The sequence below is a fragment of the Brachypodium distachyon genome, chromosome 4 (genome assembly GCF_000005505.3).
Source record: "Brachypodium distachyon strain Bd21 chromosome 4, Brachypodium_distachyon_v3.0, whole genome shotgun sequence".
In the NCBI taxonomy this organism is placed as follows: domain Eukaryota; kingdom Viridiplantae; phylum Streptophyta; class Magnoliopsida; order Poales; family Poaceae; genus Brachypodium; species Brachypodium distachyon.
In genome coordinates, this window is record NC_016134.3 from 24293641 (window position 1) to 24315416 (window position 21776).

The 21776-nt window shown below is 44.0% G+C and overlaps 1 protein-coding gene across 3 annotated transcripts; it reads left to right on the plus strand.

The window, feature by feature from the left end:
• Positions 1-18543: 18543 nt before the first annotated feature.
• On the plus strand, positions 18544-21458 carry LOC100827193 (zinc-finger homeodomain protein 4). 3 transcript variants are annotated; one of them, XM_014902168.2, is made up of 2 exons: positions 18544-19051; positions 19929-21458. In XM_014902168.2, exon 2 carries the CDS (start codon positions 19950-19952, stop codon positions 21039-21041), a length of 1092 nt encoding a protein of 363 aa, XP_014757654.1. In that variant the 5' UTR covers positions 18544-19051; positions 19929-19949; the 3' UTR covers positions 21042-21458. The 3 variants fall into 3 exon arrangements, with proteins under 3 accessions (XP_014757654.1, XP_003576116.2, XP_014757655.1); XM_003576068.4 differs by lacking the exon at positions 18544-19051 and adding an exon at positions 19058-19398; XM_014902169.2 differs by lacking the exon at positions 18544-19051 and adding an exon at positions 19058-19307.
• The last annotated feature ends 318 nt before the right edge of the window (positions 21459-21776 follow it).

Consider the following 21776-nt stretch of genomic DNA (forward strand, 5'->3'; position numbering starts at 1 on the left):
CTTGAGGCCATGAGATCCGAATTAAAGTCCATGGATGAAAACCGAGTTTGGAACTTGGTAGATCCGCCAGAGGGTGTAAAAACCATTGAGTGCAAATGGATATTTAAAAGAAAAACTGATATGGATGGAAATGTTCAAATCCATAAAGCTCGACTTGTCGCAAAGGGTTTTCGACAAGTTCAAGGAGTTGACTACGACGAGACTTTCTCGCCGGTAGCGATGCTTAAATCAGTTCGGATCATTCTAGCTATTGCTGCATATTTCGATTACGAGATATGGCAAATGGATGTCAAAACGGCTTTCCTTAACGGAAATTTAACCGAGGACGTGTATATGATACAGCCCGAGGGTTTTGTCGATCCAAAGAATGCTGGAAAAATATGCAAACTTCAGAAATCCATCTATGGATTGAAGCAAGCATCTCGGAGCTGGAACATTCGTTTTGATGAAGTAGTCAAAGGGTTTGGCTTCATCAAAAATGAAGAAGAACCTTGTGTATACAAGAAGTTTAGTGCAAACTCAGTCGTATTTCTAATCTTATATGTGGATGACATATTATTGATTGGAAATGACATTCCGATGCTAGAAGCCGCCAAGGACTCATTGAAGAAAAGTTTTTCAATGAAGGACTTGGGAGAAGCGGCTTATATTTTGGGAATCAGGATCTATAGAGATAGATCAAGGAGGCTTATTGGTTTAAGCCAGAGTACATATGTTGACAAAGTGTTGAAGAGGTTCAACATGAATGACGCAAAGAAAGGGTTCTTGCCCATGTCGCATGGTATAAGTCTAAGCAAGACTCAGAGTCCTTCGACTTCTGATGAGCGAAGTCGGATGAGTGCGATTCCGTATGCTTCGGCGGTCGGATCCATCATGTACGCCATGTTATGTACTCGACCGGATGTTTCCTATGCTCTAAGTGTTACGAGCAGGTATCAGGCTGACCCCGGTGAGAGTCACTGGACAGCGGTGAAGAATATCCTTAAGTACTTGAGAAGGACTAAGGATATGTTTTTGGTTTACGGTGGTGAGGATGAGCTCGTTGTAAAGGGTTACACCGATGCTAGTTTCCAAACCGACAAGGACGATTATCGATCACAATCTGGATACGTGTTCGTCTTGAACGGAGGTGCGGTGAGCTGGAAGAGCTCTAAGCAAGAAACGGTGGCCGACTCTACAACAGAAGCTGAGTATATCGCGGCTTCGGAAGCCGCGAAAGAAGGCGTTTGGATCAGAAAGTTTGTTTCTGAGCTTGGAGTGGTTCAGGGCGCGTCCAATCCCATGGACCTCTACTGTGACAACAGTGGTGCTATCGCACAAGCCAAAGAACCACGACATCACCAAAAATCCAAACACATACTCAGGCGTTACCATCTCATACGGGAATTCGTGGAGAGAGGTGACGTTAAGATATGCAAGGTACACACGGATCTCAATATTGCCGATCCGTTGACAAAGCCTCTCCCGCAACCAAAGCATGAGGCGCACACACGAGCCATGGATATGCGATACTTGGATGATCGACTCTAGTGCAAGTGGGAGACTGTTGGAGATATGCCCTAGAGGCAATCATGTGATGATGTTATTTCCTATGTATTCATGAGTTATTTGTCCTTGAACATCATCACTGATATGTATCAATAAATACGTGATTTGTTTGTGAAACTATGTATTCTATGATGTTGTTCTAATGGTCCCTGGTCATTGAGGTTATGCGGACACATAACCTAGACTAGCAATGTGAATCAGTGTGATGACTATGTTTCACAAGTCATAGCGCAAGGTGTTGCCGACTGATAGCATGGACTCGACAATGAGATTGTTGAGTCGGACAGACCCGCACTGAGACACAACGAGATGATTGTCATTTGTTAGTCTCAAGTACGATGTATATGCCAGTCCTAGACCTGAGGTCATCGTATGAGCTTGGGATGTGAATCGGCCTACTTAGGGGTTGCCAAACGCTACTCCGTAACTGGGTGGTTATAAAGGTAGCTTTCGGGTTTGCTGAGAAGCATGCTGCGAGTCATGGTTGATCAAGATGGGATTTGCCCCTCCTGTTCGGAGAGATATCTCTGGGCCCTCTCGAGTGATCAGATTCGGAAAGCATGGCCATGCGACTTGGGTTAAGTGTTAACCCGTTCGGGAATCTGTATCACAGGAACGAGAAGAGACTCGAGCTATCCACAAGGATGACACGCACTCGCCTTGAGCTCGACACACATATCGCGAGGCAAAAGGAATGTTGCATATGACACATTGTATGGTTCGTCAATATACCTTGTGGTTACTCGGGAGTTGGCACGTGCTGCTAGGCGCCGCTACCAACTATCGACTTGAGTCGGTGCCAGTGGACGAGCAAGGTGTTACTCGGGCCCGCAGTCCGAGCTCGTAGTCGTGGCCGACTGACCGCGAACCTGAAGGGTCACACGCTTAAGGGGTGGGAACCGAGTTGGATCGGATCCAACTCGTATCGGGCTTGGACTCCTAATGGGCCTCAAGTGTTGAGCCCACTAGGGACGTCTATATAAGTGGAGGAGACCAACCCGTCTAGGGTTAACTCCAGTTCAGACGCGAGTTAGACTCGGCCGTCGCACCTCCACGCCCAAAGCCTTGCGATCGGATCTAGCAGTCCGCCGCACGGAGTTCCTCCCTGTACGTGTGGATACCTCGGAGGCGCTGCACCTGCGGCGCTTGGACGAACTGTTCGTGGGATCGGCGAGGAGGAGCAGGCTGTTCGACTACTCGGCATCGACGCGCTACATCGACTCTACTTCCGCTACGGGTCTGCGCGTCTAGTGGTAATCTCGTGATCCATTATCTACAGCATTGATCCGGGCGGAAGCGGTAGAAAATTTTATTTTGTGCTAGCGTAGCATACCGCGTTCCCGAACAGGTCCAACATCGTGTGCTGAGCAAGCAAATTTGGATTCCGGCCACGATGATTAATTCTTCTCATCTCACTGTTAGTCTGTTCTTCTGTCTTCTCTCTGACCTGACCACCCTCTATCTCTCTTTTCTACCTACAATGTTGTGGCTACAATGTCAAGATTACGGCGTTGTGTATATTTTCCAATGTATTTTTCATTTTTTATTGTCATGTGATATATATAGTTATTCAAATATATTTCAAATGTTATATGGATTTTGAAATATGCATAAAAACAGTATATCAATCATACTCGGACAACTGCAATTGATCGCTTTGACCATCCAAACAAGATTTGTCATTCAATCTTAATATCAAGTTTGGGTTCCGAATACCGAATATCCAAACAAAAGTATTGGCATTCAATGTCAATATCAATATCCTGTGATGTTGACATTGGAGCAAATGCACAATGTCAAGCCTCTCAATATCTACATCTAAACAAAGCTAAGATCTCGAGGAGACGATGACGATGATGAGATAAGGTGTGCGGTGATGATCCATGCGTCTAGGAGCTAGCAGCTACGTCCTTGCAGATATCACAACCAAATGTTGACCGGATCCCAAGATATTTGCCCATATCTTGCGCAAATGATAGAAAAACCAAATGCAAGCGTCGGTCCGTACCGGATAATAAATAATTTTGTCCGGCACATCACTTTTATCAGTTTTATTTCAACATAGGGAGTTGCCTCTGTTTAAGCTGAACTTCGGGTCATTTCTCACGCCGAGAAGGAGAATGCAGTCCAGATTCAGTAGTACAAATCCATTTGTCTGCTTAATGTTAGGTTAAAAAAAATTCAAGAAAGTAAATACGAATCGCATCATCGGGATAGCTCAAGCAGTGATTCGGTCTACTCAAACGGCCTATATGCCTGACCGTCATGTTCTAGACGGGTGGTTGTCCTTCACGAGACTATTGAATAAACTTCACTTGAAGAAAAGAGTGAATTCCATTTTTTTACCCCCTCTTTGAAACTTTTTGACACAATCTACCCCATTTAAGGGAATTTCCAAAATTGTACCCCATTTAACCAAACCTTTGCCACCAATTACCCTTTTAATATTTTCCCCCAAATCTGACGTTTTCTGACGAGCGGGGCCCACTTTTCAGGCCTACGTGGCGTGCCACGCTGGCCTTCGGGGCCAAACCAGCCCGGTTCAGTTCGTGCGGTTCTGTCCGGTTGGGGTCTGACATGGGCTTCAGTGGGTTCTGCCCGGTTCTTTCTTTCTCTGTATCTCGCTCATAACTCTTTCTCCCTCATCTCTGTCTGTCTCCCACGGGTTAGGGTTTAGGCTGCGGCGACGGCGGCGGCGACGGAAGCAACCGCGACCTGTCGGCGGAGAAAGCGGCCACCACGGGTGCTAAGCCGGGTTCGACTCGGTGTTTCTCCGGGCCTGCGCTCAGATGGCGTCGCCGGCGAAACGGAAGGCAGTGGGAGTGGCGATTCCGAAGCTCCCCGTATATTCCGGGAATTGCGATTCTTCGTGGAAGGTATGTTCATCCGCCTCGTTTCCTTTCCGTTTCCATCTCCTTAACGTCTTTCATCTGTGATTTCATTGGTGATTTGGGGATATATTGTGGTCACAAAGATAGGACTGATGCGTATCATTGGATTTTGGGGTTTCTCAAAATTTATTCCTGCTGGTGCAGCGTTTAATTTGTGGTGTGGTTAATGTACTTTTCATATCAGGAAATTGTGGGCTCAAGCAAGTTCTCCCTTGTCAGTGGGTGCCGCTGGAAGGAACAGAGGAGAAGATGGATGCAATCGACAGGAACTGCTCACGTTGGGCACTTTTGGATGCAATCCTGGAAGCATTTTGTGATGAAAATGTATGAAATGTATGCACTGTTGTACATGGGCTGATATGTTGTACCAAATTTTGCCTCAAATGCAATGAAAATATACGGGCTGATATATATGGTGAAGTGAATTTTGTATGGTTGCCAGAAAACCGAACCGGCACCTGACCTGAACCGGGCCGGTTCGGCCCCGAAGGTCAGCGTGGCACGCCACGTAGGACTGAAAAGTGGGCCCCGCTCGTCAGGAAACGTCAGATTTGGCGGAAAATATTAAAAGGGGTAATTAGTGGCAAAGGTTTGGTTAAATGGGATATAATTTTGGAAATTCTCTTAAATGGGATAGATTGTGTCAAAAAGTTTCATAGAGCGGGTAAAAAATGAAATTCACTCTGAAGAAAATGGATGGCACTTTCTCACTAAAACTAGCAATGAGGAAGAAGCAGGTCTAGCTCAAGGCTCCAGCTAGCTCAAGCCTCTTTGATTTACAAGATTGGAAAAATCGGAGGAATAGAAGGAAAAAAATGTAGAAATGCAATGTGATGTTTCACTACCAGGGTCACAGAGCTTAGTGATGGTGATTTATTTTTGTGTCGGGCACCAGAATGACTGTCATGAAAATAATAATTGTGACAGGCTACTACTGACACCAAATTATTAATTTTTGTGGCGGGCCTTGACACTACCGACAGAAAATAAAATATATTGTGGCAGTTGGAATCCGACACATTTTCATGCCGGTTCACCATTACACAAAACACACATTTGTGACGGTTATGATGTACCCATCACAAAAATAACAACGTCCCAAATATTGTTTTTATCACTTTTGTGAACCAAATACCATAAGTCTGCTCTACTCTCAAAATATCTGAACATTCATAGGACTATATTTTGTAGACACGAATTATATTTCTGTCGGCTTTTGGTTATTTCTGAAGGTTTAGCACCGTCACTGTACTCTGTGATCCTGTTAGTTTGATTGCCTGAAATTTTGTTCGAATATTGTAGGGAAAGCAAAGGATTTCTCCCAAGAAATGTAGTACTCCCTCAACGACAAGAATTTGGGATAGGAGGAAGTTCTTAGGAAAATTTAGTATAGGATATAATCCTACGAATCAAAGGACTCATGTAGGAAAAATTCCTAATGATTCTATATCAAAGCGTGCGTCGATTTTGTGTTTGTTAGTCTCTGACCTATATATGTCGGCTGACGGCAAGGACCCAGCGTCCGACCGAGCCGCGCGGGCAAGAGCCATCTTGTGTACACTCCAGGTGAGCAGTCGTGCATCTCAAAAGAAAAGAGACCCGGGACAGTTGTGTTGCCCCGGGTTTGCACTGTTGTACACGGCCGGGTCGTACTTTTTAGAATGTCTCCGTGTGCATATCGAGCGTTTTACTTTCTTTTTTTTAGAATCTCCTGTAACTTTATTCAAACTCAAAACATTACGGGTACAGTGCTTCGGATCATGGACAAAAGAAACTACAAAGTAACCCCTATGAGTAAGAATTACAATGAAATCTTTTGAAAACATATTCTCCGTAGCATCAATTTTTGCAACACGAAATACTCTTCATACTTTAGCAAAAGAACTGCAATTAGACTGGAGTGGCAACATCGCCACTCGTAACCCTGCACGAATTTGATTATCTTTAAAGGTTTCAGAAAGCCCCTTGAGTCGTCCATCTAAAAAGATGAGAAGCCGTGAGCATTGAACATACTTGGGCCGGGGTTGATCCCACATGATCTTCACGAAAACGCCAGAGAAAGACTCCAAAGTCACCAAAGTATCATGACACACTGACAAAAACTCATCAAATCCGTATGAACAGCTCTGCGAGGACATAAACTCAAAATCCGCGTGATCGGACACATCGAATCCGCGGTGAGTAAAACTTTTTGGCCCCGTGGCACTGCGCAATAAGGCACCGCCGCAGCAGAGGAAAAACCAGAATACCTTTATTCTCGACGGCATCGCACCCTCCGTCGTAACGTTGCCGATGAAGATCACAAGACTCGTAATAGTAAAAACTTCTAAAAACACCCGGTAATACCCGAGATTCCCCCCACCTCGCAGCGCCAAGATGGCGACAGGAGGTGAGGGGAACCGGTGAATCCGGACGGTGCTCTACCTCAAAACTCTAAGTTTTCTCCCTCTCCTTCTCCCTGGCGGCGATAGCGTACCTAACGTTTTACTCCCTCTGATTCTAAATTCTTGACTCAACTTTGCCAAAATATAAATGTATTTATTATTAAAAAGCGTCTAGATACATGTAATATTTCGACAACAATTTAGGATCGGAGGGAGTACTTTTTTTCCTTCCTTTCTTTGCCTCCGTGGGCTTCTTTTCTGTTTTTCTTTTTGGGCCGTGTCCCACCTGGCCCATATCTTAGCCACTGCCTCACCGAGCCCAACCGCTCGCTAGTCACGCATGGTGGCCACGTTCCCCCTCTGCTAAAAAAAAACTTCGTGAGAACTGATCAACTGAAGCACGAACTCCATTCAATCCTTTCCTCAAAAAAAAAAAACTCCATTCAATCCTCTAGATTCCCAATTGAAGCCCGCCAAAGAAAACCCCATTCGCTCCTGAATTGGTACCGCGAGTGGGATGGCGTTGATTCGCTGTGGAATACCGGCAGCGGGCGGCGGTTGCTAGTCTGGGGCGATTCGGCGGGCCTGGAGCAAGAGCCGGCGGAGCAAGGGCGGGCCACGGGTGCAGGAGCAGGAGCCGGCGGGGGTGAGGGCGAGCTGGGTCTGCGGCGATTCCCGGAGGTTGCTGCTGTGAACGGCGACTCCGGCAGGGAGTTTTTGGCGGCAGGCGGCGGCAGAGATTTCCGCCGGTTGAGGACGACGGCCCGGATCGAGGCGTGTCCGAGATCAGCCCACTTGGGATCGATTCCGGGTCGACTGATTGGGCATCTGAAATAGGAACCCGCGGGCCGACCCTGGGCCGGAACCAACGGCGGCGGCGGGCCGGCCCGGTCTCTTCAACGCGCGTGTGTCGGCGGTGCGGGTCAAGTTTATTTTTTTCTGAATTACCTCTTTCATAATCTCGCAGCTTTTCTTCACGAGCGTAGATGGCCAATGGCCGGGCGGACGACATTGTAGCGAGAGTCGTGTTTTCTTTTGATTAAAGATGGCATTTTCTCCGATTTCATTAAAAGAAACAATATGTCTGTTATATAAAATAAATAAGTCCAATTTTAAGAGCTACACTAAGCAAACAGCAAGAAGGCTACCCCTACATTATTCCCCTACACATTGTTGTGCTCAGCAAACAAGACACTCTTCCTCGTCCAGCGATACAGAGAATATGCAACAGGCCTACAGATTTTGTCAACGGCCCTAACCTTGAGATCGACAGAAGACCTCACATGTGACTTGCCACAGTCTGCGGGAGCATTTGCGAAGCGGTTCTCAAGTGGCGGGCTTATGAAAACCAGCCCAAAGATGAATAATAGAGCAGATGTTAAAATCACTACCGGAGGATCATAAGGTAACTTATTCTTAAAACAAGCATCCTTCCTTGTCTTCCAAAGAGTCCAAAGAACGGCTGCAACTCCAACTACCACGAGGTTTTCAACTTTCTTGCCAAACTAAATCAGCCAACAATAAAGCAAGTCCTAAATAGAGACTGGATCTACAACAACATTAAAGCTAACTTGTACAGCATTCCAGACATATCTTGCCAAGACAGCATGAAAAGAACAAGTGGTCGATGGATTCTGTCTAGACCAGAAGGCACATCTCTCTTCCCCCTCCCACCCTTGAGATTTCAATACATCTATGGTAAGTACACTACCTCTGTAGACCAGCCAAAGGAACACCATAATTTTCAGAGGCATTTCTACTCTCCAGAGAAAGAAGTATGGAAATCGAACATGGGACCGTTCAGTGCTCTGTACATCGAGCCTACTAAAAATCTCCCCTGGCATCAGGTTTCCAATACAGCTTGTAATCTCCCCCGGTTATCATGTACCGAGTGTCGGTACACGAGGTTTTATCAGGTTCGACTCTCCACGTGGAGATAAAGATCTACATCTTGTTTGATTGCATTGATCTTGATTGTAGCGATTACAAGCTGTGATTCTTGTGTAGGCTCGGAATCTAATTCTATGATCTATTGTCGATTGTAATAAGCTATAAAATTGTGTGCCTCGGGGCAGCCCCTGATGGCCTTATATACTTGGCCAATCTAGCTTACAAGTAGAATTCCTAGCGGGACTCAACAAGATGCTTGTGATGGGGTAATGGAACTATATATTATGATCAAGGGCGGAGCTAGAGGAAAAAGCATCCGAGTGCACTCTTTAAAGTTCAATACTTCCTGGGACGCCTAGACAGCTTGGCCTGATGCACACTTCCTAATAATCCCTAGTGCACTAGCTAATTGCAGGGTATAGTTAGCATTAGAAATTTTGTTTGACCCCTGGTGCATGTGACCTAGGGAGCCAACAAGTAGGTCCGCCCCTGATTATGATAACCCTAAACTGTCTTCATATGTTACATTACACTCTCAAAAGTTGCAATCATGTTTTGTCTTTTATCTATTTAAATAAACACTCAAATCCATGTTTTGTTTATCGTCTTTATGCTCGAGGATAAGTATAGACTAAGTTTGGGGGCGTTGATTATGTAAAATGCATACATGAACTTTGACGTTTATAATGCCATATTCCATCATAATTGTATCGCATTATGAGTTATTACCATGGTTTTCAATGATTTGGGAAACTTCCCATGAGTTCTCATTATTTTGATATTTAATTATGGAAAGAAGGAAAACCTCTTTTAAGTGTTTTTAACATTCTAGGAGCTACGGGACTCGAAAAAGGGCACGATCAGTGGCCACGGTTCAGAAATTTTGAGATGCCTCCAGCAAGTCAAAGCAGGCCATCAGGGTATCAACAGAATGCAAATGGGGCCCCACGGTGCACACCCCCTCCAGGCGCGACGTGCGGCCCACCACGGCCTTCCCTGCCCCTTTTGCCTTCGCTCATTCGTGTGCAGCTTTGTCTTGACCTAAAACCATCCATATATACCCCCAATAAATTTAATTCGTGACATACGGCGACGAAGAGAGGAAACACAATAACAGAGATCTACAGGTAAAGACATGTTTTCCCTCGGAGCTTTTCATCTCTTATAAGCAAACACACACACGCCACGAGCTTGACCTCTTGAAGCATAGAGGATTGGGCTTTCTCTGAAAAGAGTCACTTTTGTTTACATTTTACTTGCTTTACTTTACTACACTTTAAATTCCTCTACTCTAGTAGTTTATTTCTACAAGTTAAAGAAACCTTGCATCCGTTAATTTATTGGATCGCATAAACGGCCGTATAAGTGGCTTATAAATAATTAGAGAATAGATAGTTACCTTCTGCTCCTTGTGGGTTCGACACCAGTACTTATCAAAAGGTACTACATTGATTCCTACACTCGTGTGGGTATCAATATTCTACATATACAAATTTGTGATTTTATGCACAAAACACAAATCAAGTGTATATTTTGACGAAATTACAAAGTGTAAAATACATTTATACTTACACTAGAAAAAGAATCAAAGCTTCACAATATGATTTTTTTTCAAATTATAGGGACCGTGTAGCCAGGAGCCAAAAGTCCATGTCCGAAGGAAAACTACTTCTCTCTCTACCCAAACGTATAGAAGAAAACCTTGAGCTTCCAGACATGGTCGCATCATCTCTTCCATGTCTTCGAAAGCTCTTTAGAGCATCATATCTTCCATGTCTTCCAACTCTTTGGTCGTCGAGCCAAGTGGAGTTGGGCTGTCTGTTTCGGCGAGAGCATATCAGGTGCACCAAGCCCATTGGTGCACCCGTACGTTGAAGCAACCAGAGCCGCCATATGGAAAATGAAGGGTCCAGATCAAAACAACGAAGGAATTCACATGTTTTATGTTTAGTCCCTTAAGTTAGTTGTGAATCAACTCGCGCTCCACTGCTCGTTAGTGTTTCTTGGACTTGGGGGTGGATTTAAATAGAACTGAAGGGTGTGAATGGAAAAGAACACTATAGAAGAGTGGAGCATAGGTTGATTCGCGATAAACTTAAGGGCCTAGATGTAAAACGACAATTGGTTATGTTTGATCTAAACTTGGCCCTTGCTTTTCCATCCAACGGTCCATGTGGATTGGACACACAGGGTGCACCAAATGTCCCAGTGCACCTGATACGCCCTCCTATTTCGGCAACTATACACGTGTCCAAGACTGTCAAGAAACCCGGTCTACTCCCTCATAATTGCATTTAAATCTATGAGCTGGCTGATGACAACTAGCGAATCATTGTGCCATCTGTTGATTTTTCAAATCGCTTTGATCTATTTGACGATCTTGGGAACGATTGTACAAAAGCAAATGTTCCCCTTGGTAGAAAGAAACGCCTGGTTAAATTTCCACCAAACCGTCCTCTCTCGGCTAGTACTTATGCATTTGTCCTCGAATTTGGCTTAAATAGGGTTCTCCAAATTATCCGCAACATCCGTAAGTTTTGTTCTCTCGCATGCCCTTTCATGTTTGTGTTGAAAGTTTTGGGAGAGATGGATTTAGACTACTTGAATTCCAGCTTTGTGCATGATTTGGTTGTGTTTATTATTATCTTCTCACATAGATCTAATATGTCCTCTGCGTTTCGTAGGATCGTGAAGCAGGTTGGGAAGCCCGTTGACGTTGTAGAAAGACATCATATCTTCGTTCTGAGTTCAGAGGTGAGAACTTTGTTCCGATATGTTTTTCACGTTATGTTCTTGTAATATAGATCTGATGTCGCTTTAGTTCTTTGTTATATCAATACAAGGTAAATTTGCACTTATCAAAAGGAAGATGAACTACCAAGTTCTAGTGCAAACTCTCTTTTGGTCCTTCGTTCATGCAAATTTACGTGTTTAATTTCTCGCCCTTGATATGCAACAATTGGTTGGGAAAGGATAAAACCTGATAGATGAGTCCTTCAAGAGCGCCTAGGATTCATGAATGAAATTGGTCTAAACGTCTCGTTTTCATCGACTTATTCATTATTCATCTAAGGATAAACAAACTTGTGATGATGCTTTGCCATTGTTTGGTTGATTGGATTTGATCTATGTAATATGGTTCCTAGGTTCTTGTCTGAGTGAAGATAATCAAGTGGAAAACTAGACAGTTTACATCCTGTAACTACTAAATTGATTCAAAATCACCCACAAGATTGTGTCATGTAGTATTTTTGTCATGCTTGCAGTTACAATCATTTGATTTTTATGGTGCGGATCATTACGTACATTGTGGTCAACAATCCTTGTATGCACACCAGCACACTTGCCCATGTAATCATTTAAGACCATTGAATGTGCAAGCTGAAGATAAATATATTTTGAATTTGGTGATATTTTATAAATTTGATGAACTTTTCCTCCTTGGAATAGCACACAAGTTGTTTTGAAGTCCTTGCATATCAGAATTCAGAACACATGGAGTAAACTAGAAATAAGATGAGACTGTAAAGTTGTTTTCTTGAGAAAAGCTAATGCCCATGAGTTATGAAAAAGAAAAACTATTCCAGTGTTTAGCCATTATTTATGCAAATTCATAGGTGTTTAATTATTTCATTGATCAGCGTATGATTTAAAATATTTTTTAGGTGAGGATTGATTGCAAAGATTAAACCCACAACACACTCCCAATTAAATAAAATTATTGTGCATTATTATATTAATTGTCGCAATTAAATACAATTAGTATACATCACTCATTTTAACCGGCAATATCAATGTGTCATCATTGTATTTAATATTTTGGGAGCAAATAATTATTGCACATTATTATATTAATTTTCTCAATTAAATACAATTAGTATACATCACTCATTTTAACGGGCAATATCAATGCGTCATCAAAGAGTGTAATTATTTGTCATCAAGTTGTATAATTAAAATTGTCCCTATGTCACACAAACAAACAGCAACTACACTCACGTAGATAAGAAGAATGCTGTGTGGGGCCAAACATAGAGGCGCTGCTCGCTGCAACTGACATCAAGAGCTGCCACGATGCAGGAGGAAGCCATACCTTCTAAGGATCCAATCAGGTTTCTACGTTAGGAGACATTCATGTTTTTCCATTAGAAGTCCTAGTCTTGGATTATATTAGAAGTCGTGTGTATTTTCCACAAGCGAAAGAGAAGATAAAACATTTTCATGGACGGCATTCTCCAAACAAAGAAGAACAACTAGCAAAGTTAAGGATAACTAGGTGGGAGACTACGTCGTCTTCTATGCTTATGCTGGGAGAACACCTCACCGATCGTCTCTTCTTCCAATTATGCAACGTGTAACCATCTGTCGGCCATCGTACCGTGAAAGCAAAAATTAACGAACCAAGTGTGTACATGACATATCACTTGTTGGCGAGAAGACATTTTCCTCTTGTCATATATCACACCATTTATGCATGGCCATGAGGACCAACAAAAACTAGACATGCACACTAACCAAGATTTGGATCTTGGATCATAGTATACCAATACCCAGGAGCCAATAGCAAAATGGCACAGCAGCCGCTCTGAAATCCCTGATCGCTAGTAGCTTACTGGCCGGCGTGCAGAAACATACACATGTGGATCGCCTGGATCGCCGGCCTGCACCTGCAGTGTTCCTGCATGCAGGGAAATTATCTTTACCAACATTCCAAAATAAATTAGTGTCAAGATGAGCAAATGAACCGCAAAAACACAAAAGGGCGTCAAAAAGGTGCTTGCGATCATAGGCGCAGCCAGGCCCCAGGCAACACGGGCCACGGCCTAGGGCGTGGCCAAAATTTTCAAGCTAAAAAAGAAAAGAAATTAGGTTTGGCATGGGGTGTCGTGGCCCACTGGCCCAAGCCAGCTAGCCCAGCCCAGGGCGTGAGCAATTCATGACTCCGCCCCTGCTTGCGATGAAGTTTAAGTCAGAATAAAGCAGCTAGTAGTGAAGAATAAAGTGATGGCTATGCGCCAAGATGAGAGACAGAACAAAAAACGAAAATCAAGAAAAGAAAATACATGAACACACAATTCCAGAGAGAGAGAAAAGCTAAGAATCCACCAGGCATCTCTAATCTTTTCTAGTTTGTTGTGAATCAACTCGCGCTCCACTGCTCTTTTGTGTTTCTTGGACTGGGGGGGGGGGGGTGGATTTAAATAGAACTGAAGGGTGTGAATGGAAAAGAACATTATAGAAGAGTGGAGCGTTGGTTGATTCACGATAAACTTAAGGGCCTAGAAGTAAAATGGCAAATGGTTATGTTTGATCTAAACTTGGCCCTTGTTTTTCCATCCAACGGTCCACGTGGATCGGGCGCACCAAATGGCCCAGTGCACCTGATACGCCCTCCTATTTCGGCAACTACACGTGTCCAAGACCTACCAGAAACCCGGTCTACTCACTCATAATTGCATTTAAATCTATGAGCTGGCTGATGACAACTAGCGAATCATTGTGCCATCTGTTGATTTTTCAAATCGCTTTGATCTATTTGACGATCTTGGAAACGATTGTATAAAAGCATATGTTCCCCTTGGTAGAAAGAAACGCCTGGTTAAATTTCCAGCAAACCGTCCTCTCTCGGCTAGTACTTATGCATCTGTCCTCGAACTTGGCGTAAATTGGGTTCTCCAAAGTATCCGCAACATCCGTAAGTTTTGTTCTCTCGCATGCCCTTTCATGTTTGTGTTGATAGTTTAGGGAGAGATGGATTTAGACTACTTGAATTCCAGCTTTGTGCATGATTTGGTTGTGTTTATTACTGTCTTCTCACATAGATCTAATATGTCCTATGCGTTTCATAGGATCGTGGAGCAGTTTGGCAAGCCCGTTGACGTTGTAGAAAGATATCATATCTTCGTTCTGAGTTTAGAGGTGAGAACTTTGTTCCGATATGTTTTTCCCTTTATGTTCTTGGATAATATAGATCTGATGCCGCTCTAGTTCTTTGTGTCATCTAGTATTTTTTTTTCATGCTTGCGGTTACAATCATTTGATTTTTATGGTGCGGATCATTACGTTCATTGTGTTCAACTATTCTTGTATACACACCAGCACACTTGCCCATGTAATCATTTAGAACCATTGAACGTCCAAGGCGAAGATAAATATATTTTGAATTTGGTGATATTTTATAAATTGTATGAACTTTTCCTCCTTCGAAATCGCACACGAGTTGTTTTGAAGTCCTTGCATATCAGCATTCAGAAACATGGAGTAAACTAGAAATAAGATGAGACTGTAAAGTTGTTTTCTTGAGAAAAGCTAATGCCCAATGAGTTAGGAAAAATAAAAATTATTTCAGCGTTTAGCCATTATTTATGCAAATTAATAGGTGTTTAATTATTTCATTGATCAGCGTATGATTTAAAATATTTTTTAGGTGAGGATTGATTGCAAAGATTAAACCCACACGGCACACTCCCAACTAATTAAAATTATTGTGCATTATTATATTAATTTTCACAATTAAATACAATTAGTATACATCACTCATTTTAACTAGCGATATCAATGCGTCATCATTGTATTAATATTTAGGGAGCAAATAATTATTGTACATTATTATATTAATTTTCTCAATTAAATACAATTAGTATACATCACTCATTTCAATACGTCATCAAACAGTGTAATTGTTTGTCCCTATGTCACGCACACAAACAGCAACTATCCTCGCCTAGATAAGAAGAATGTTGTGTGGGGCCAAACATAAAGGCGCCGCTAGCTGCAACTGGCATGAGGACCAACAAAAACTAGACATGCACACTAACCAAGATTTGGGATCTTGGATCATAGTATACCAATACCCAGGAGCCAATTGCAAATTGGCACAGCAGCCGCTCTGAAATCCCTGAACGCTAACTCACTGGCCGGCGTGTAGAAACGTACACATGTCGATGGCCGGCCTGCACTTGCAGTGTTCCTGCATGCAGGGAAATAATCTTTTGCACTCGTACAAGTCCAGCTTTATTTGTTGGCAGCAAGTCAAAGATGTGTCGTGGCCTGCACCGCCGCAGCCAATCCACATCGGCACGATTTACTTGCGCAATTATACGTTGATTTAGTACCTGTTCGAGTATTATTTTGTTTCTTTTGAAATTTCAACCAGCGCATATGTAGGAGTAAATAGTAAACAGTTCCATGGACTTGTGCTGGGCAGTACTGGCCCAATCTTGGACGGTGGAGTACTGTACTACGATGGGCCTGAACCGGACCTGAGTCCAGCAATGTATGTACACCAAGTTTGACCAAAGCCCAATATTGCTTAAGTCTATTTTTAGACCACAAGCATCACCCTAACAGAAAGATATGTATGCACTGTACTGTTGCAAGTCAACAAGCTTTACATGCATCACCCTAACAGAAAGGAATGAAAGAAAATAATGTCTTCAAGTCACACACGGGTGCCTAGGTACTGCTGTCTCCTTTTACCAACATTCCGAAACCCATAAAAATTAATGTCAAGATGAGCAAATGAACCGAAAAAACACAAAAGGGCGTCAAAAGGTGCTTGCGATGAAGTTTAAGTCAGAATAAAATAGCTAGTAGTGAAGAATAAAGTGATGGCTATGCGCAAAGATGAGAGACAAAATAAAAAAGAAATTCAAGAAAAAAAATGCATGAGCACATAAACCCAGAGGGAGAGAAAAGCTAAGGATCCAGGCATCTCTAATCCTTTCCCGTTGAGCAAGAGAGATATTCTTGGATGATCCAGCCTTATATTGTTCCCAAAGACCATATCTAGGATGAACATTCCTCGTGATCTAGGGGGACATTCAGTTGATAGAAAGAAAAAGGAGGGTGTCTTGTTTGCTGTACCTTAAAGATGATCATTCTGTGAGGCACTTTGCATGTCCAGCAGACCAGCACCACTTCATAATATTCACCACCAAAAGAAGTGATTAGGACCTTTCTCCCCACAGGGGAAAGGGAATCTTATTCCTCCGAGGTGATCATTAGTTTAATCTCATCATGTTTGCATATGCCCTAATCCCAAGTGCAGCTGTGTGCATGCGTGTGTTGTTAAAAAAGACTTTGGCAATTTTATTTCTTTCGGAAGAGAATGTTGTGCCGTTAGAGGGGCATCACCACGCTATCACTAGTCACTAGTTTCTAGGCATTCAGACAGGCAAACAGACAAAGAAAAAAAGTTGCAGGATCCAAGACTAGTATTAAGTGGGCCTAATGACAGTAATATCTTTGCACACCCCAAGGTGATGATGCATGGAGTACAGTAGGTGCTAGCTCCAAATTCATCATGATAGATGGCCAAATGATAAGAATCTCCGAGATGGCATCTTGTGGATGCAGAGAGTCAGCTAACAGTAGGCCATGCTTAATTAGGACATACAAGTCACTCTAATCAGGGGTGCTGCCGTGCACATGCTGGCCCAAAGGGGAAAGTTGTAGACTGATTATTCTTTTTCTTTTTCTTTTTTTAAGACGCCCCCTAATCTGTTCGTTAATTGCTGGTGTCACTGACATATCTGCTGTTAGCCTCCAGAGCATGCACATTCCAGTGCTGTTTTTTTTTCCGAAAAAGGCAGGAGCTCTGCCATGTAATATTAGAAGAAAAAAAATATAGGTACAAGAATCATTTTTTTGCCGAGAATTCCAGTGCTGTTATTTTTTATGCTTGCACATTTCCAGGAAGCATCAGATGATTGGTTAGTGGTGGTCACGGGGGGTATCCTTAGGAGAGGGGGTGTGGTGGTCAACTCTTAGGGCACAATGATGATACAGACAAACCCACTATGCTCTGCTACAACCTGACGACTGAGCCTGATAATACTGTTACTTACAACTTTCTTTTAGTACTCCAATGTAGAAACATATGCATCCAGCTTAATTCTTTTTTCATAACCTTATGCCAATATATAGGAGAACATGAGTTAGGTTTGGATAGTTTTTGTTATGAATTTTGTAAGTACCCATTCATTGGTGAATTATGCAGAGTGTTATACCCATTGCTGACACTTATATACTACATTCTCTTAGTTATACTTACTGCCCCATGATTTCTTTCTTGCTAATTCCATCTTGTATGCATGAGGATTCTTATTTCTTTTGTGCTTACTGAATTTGGTTGACATGCTATTTCTAAATGCCACGTCTTTTTCTCTTGAAACATACATGTTATACCTCAATAGTTTCAGCAATGTTTTTCTTTTCTTCAATTTACCATGAAGTTCTACAATGATTGATATATATGGACTTAAATTTTCATGTGGTTGCAATGTGCTTAATTTAATATGTACTGGCGTTACTTTAAGAGCATACGCAAATTAGATGTTTTTTTCAGTTTTCTTTCACATCAAGCATGTAAAACTGGTAGGTATACTTGTAAATGTGAAAATAGTTTCTTCAGTTGTGTTAGTCGAACATGATAACTTGCATTACTAGTTTTAAAAATCCAACTATATATGTTTTGTGTCATGTGAAGAAGCTAGTGTTCAAAATAGAATACATTTGTCTATGTGAAGAGGGAAAAAAAATTAGAAGCACCATGCATAGTATTAAAGTGATGCCGTTACATCCATCTCGTAGCAGCAGTTATGACCTGTGATCAGGGGAAACACTGTCCATGAATTGATGGGGTCGGACTATAGAATTTGATATTACGCTTGCTTATGCATGAGAATTAAATACCCAGCACAAGGGGTTTGTGATGGTATACATACTAGAGCCCATGAGGGGCATTAATTCCTAACTCGATCCATTCTTCTCAGTTCTTCAGGAAACCTCTAGCTACTCTAGCATTCTGCCCCCCCCCCCTCTCACCCCTTAAGATGAGAGAGAAAAGAGGTTTTGGGGTGTTTAAAACAAGCAAATTGACAGAAATCACAGGCACAGTGGAGGCAAGGCATGCCCGTCTTGTTCCCATCTCTCTCTCTCTTCTGACACACCACAGCCTGCCCCTCTCACTCTCTCTCACCCTCTCCATGGAGCAAGCTTTTTTACTGAAGCAATGAAGTCAAGCAATCAAGTGATAAGCTTGCATTCCTGATAGTGCAAGCAAAGCAAAGCGCTTGAAGACAGCCTCCCTTGTCCTCCTTCCTCTAGCCTTGCCTTCTTCACTTCTCCACCCCCCTTCACAGGCGCCCACATCTCCTTCCACCATCTCCATTCCCTCGTATACTATTTTCTTTCTGTTGGCACTTTGTGTGATGTGCCCTAGGCCCTATAGGCTATAGCCCCCTAGTCACTTCACTACAATGGTGGAAGCTGCAAACACTGGAGGCCTTGCCCCTTCTTTGTCCTCTTGATTAGCCCTTGACAAACAAACACAAGGTCCGTTTGCTTTTGGTCTCTCTCTCTCTTCCCACTGTGCATAGCAGTGTAGGGAGAAAAAACCCTCTGGATGGTCTCTCTCACTGTCTCACACACACACATAAACACAAAGAATTAACATCTGCACATGAAGCTCCTCCTCCTTTAGTTTCTAGTCCTTGTTGTTGTGCATTTAGTCCACAAAGAAAAAACTAGCTGGTACTAGTAGTGGTGGTGTATATGTAGTCGTAAGAGTAACTAGTAAAACCTCCACAAAGTAAGCACCCCTCCCTCCCTCTCTTTGCCCAAGAAGAGCTCGACTGTTCATCCTCCCCTTCCTCCATGCATCCTTCCACTGGCTAGTTATAGTGAGTAGCAGCAGCTGTCTTCTCTCTTCTTAAGCATCTCCTCCCTTCTTCCTTCTTCTAATCTACTTGTTTGTCTGGGGAGGGGGGCAAGAGTAGCTCAACACAGTAGAGGCTGATAAGCTAGATAGAGATAGCTAGGACTAGGAGGAATTAATAGGATAATATTATAAAATATCTGCATTTTTCTTCCATGGTCCAATTGAGCATGCAAACTATAGAGTAGCTTAGATTAATAAGCTCATCTCCTCCATCTTGGAGAGAGTTTGCAAGTGGTTGTAGTAGTATCTTCTTGATAAGGTCCCCAAGATCCCACACCACAGCATACCATACATGCACCTCGGTTTCCTTTTTGTTCTCCACACACACATACTCTCTCTCTCTCTTTACTTTATACTTTAGTGCCTTCCTGTTTCGAGTCCCAAGAAACACTGAGAATTTTGTTAGCGTCCTCGTGAGAGAGCCGATTGAATCAGGCCACTGACAATTTTTCCTCTGTGTAATTTCTCATGGTTTCCATTGTGCCGCTGCAGAGAAGGCAAGCAGAAGCAAGGATGGATCTCTCCGGCACCACCCGCGGCGAGCTCCCGATCCCCATGAACGCCTCCTACGGTCCTGCCGCTGCCGCTGGCTCCGTCGTAGTCTCCGGCGCCGGCCACTCCCATGCCGCCGCCGCCCACAACGGGCAGCAGCAGATGACGGCTCCTCTGATGCCTGCTGCTGAGGTGGCGAACAACAACGCTGCTGCCGCCATTGGCATTGGCGGCAAGAAGCGCTCTGCTGCTGCAAGCGCTGGAGCTGGAGCTGGGATTCGGGCTGGCAATGGCGCCGGGGGAGCGCCGCTGGCAATGGTGAAGTACAGGGAATGTCTGAAGAACCATGCCGCGGCGATTGGGGGAAATGCTACTGATGGCTGCGGCGAATTCATGCCGAGCGGCGAGGAAGGGTCGCTGGAGGCCTTCAAGTGCTCCGCCTGCGGCTGCCACAGAAACTTCCACCGCAAGGACTTCGACGACGACCTCGCTCTCCACCGCCGTCTGCTCCTCGGGCCCCACCACCTCATCCCCAGGGGCCCCATCGTCCCCAGCTCCGGCGCCGGAGACCACTACGGCGTTGGAGGCGGCGCCGCCTACGCCCGCGCCGCCCTGCCCCCGCCGCAGCACCCGCATCAGATCGTGATGCCGCTCAACATGATCCACTCCTCGGAGTCGGACGAGATCATGGAGGGCGGCCATGGCATTGGGGGAGCGGTGCTCTCCCGCTCCCTTGGCCATGGCGGCGGCGGGGCGTCTTCTTCGCAGCAGAAGCGGTTCCGCACCAAGTTCACCCCGGAGCAGAAGGCGCGGATGCTGGCGTTCGCGGAGCGCGTGGGGTGGCGGCTGCAGCGGGCCGACGACACCGCCGTGCAGCGCTTCTGCCAGGAGGTCGGCGTCAAGCGCCGGGTGCTCAAGGTGTGGATGCACAACAACAAACATAACCTCGCCTCCAACAAGCTCCCCATCCCCAGCACCCCAAACTCGCCCCAAGCTGAAGCTCAAGCTCAGGATCAAGACCAGCCTCCAATGGCGCCCGCGCCGGTGAATTCCATGCCGCCGCCGCCGGAGCAGGAGCCCGGGCAGGACGATCAGCAGCTCGACCTCGAGTGATCGATCAGATTGGCAGTGGTTCTTGGTGATTCTGCTAGCTAGCCATAGCAAAAAACCCAGCATTTGCGTTTATTTTTACTGTTCTATCGGACCGATCGGATTTTATTAATTTGCGGGGAGGGAGGACGAAGAACCCAAAGAAACTAGGCCCGTGGTTATTATTATTATCGTCGTCGTCTTTTTTTTAATCTTGGCATAAGGTAGGGGAGGACATAACTGAGCTGCTCTGCTCAACTTCCGGTTATTATTAAAAAAAAATTCCTGGACTTGCATTTTTTTTGCCCTGCCATTTTTCCCTGACTTTTAAGTCTAGCTCTAGCAGCGGCTGATGTGCCTGGCTGAGCATTTGTCTTGTCATGGATCAGAGGGTTTTATTGAATTAATTCTGACTTTTTTAATATTTCTCCCTTGGTATTATTATATCTGTGTGGTTTCTTAGATTAATCTGTGCTCTGGTGTGGTATTATAGTTATATGTGATTTGAGGAATTTTATTTAGATATATAATGTGATGGGAGATGATGCACAAAAACAAAGAGAGAGCATGAGCTGGGATGCAAATCTCTGCTCATGTCTTGTGTCTTTCATGCCCACTGTTGATGACATGATGCGCATGCACGGTGCACCCCTTTGCTTAATCTGCAGTTGCTGTCGGTGCTCTTACTGTGGCCTGCCCTGCACTGCATGCCTGATCTCATCTCATCAGTTTTATTTACATCCATCTCTCAACTCACCA

Bases quoted from the DNA above. Each gene is read 5' to 3' on its own strand.
- LOC100827193 (XM_014902168.2), top strand. From the start codon at position 19,950: ATGGATCTCTCCGGCACCACCCGCGGCGAGCTCCCGATCCCCATGAAC.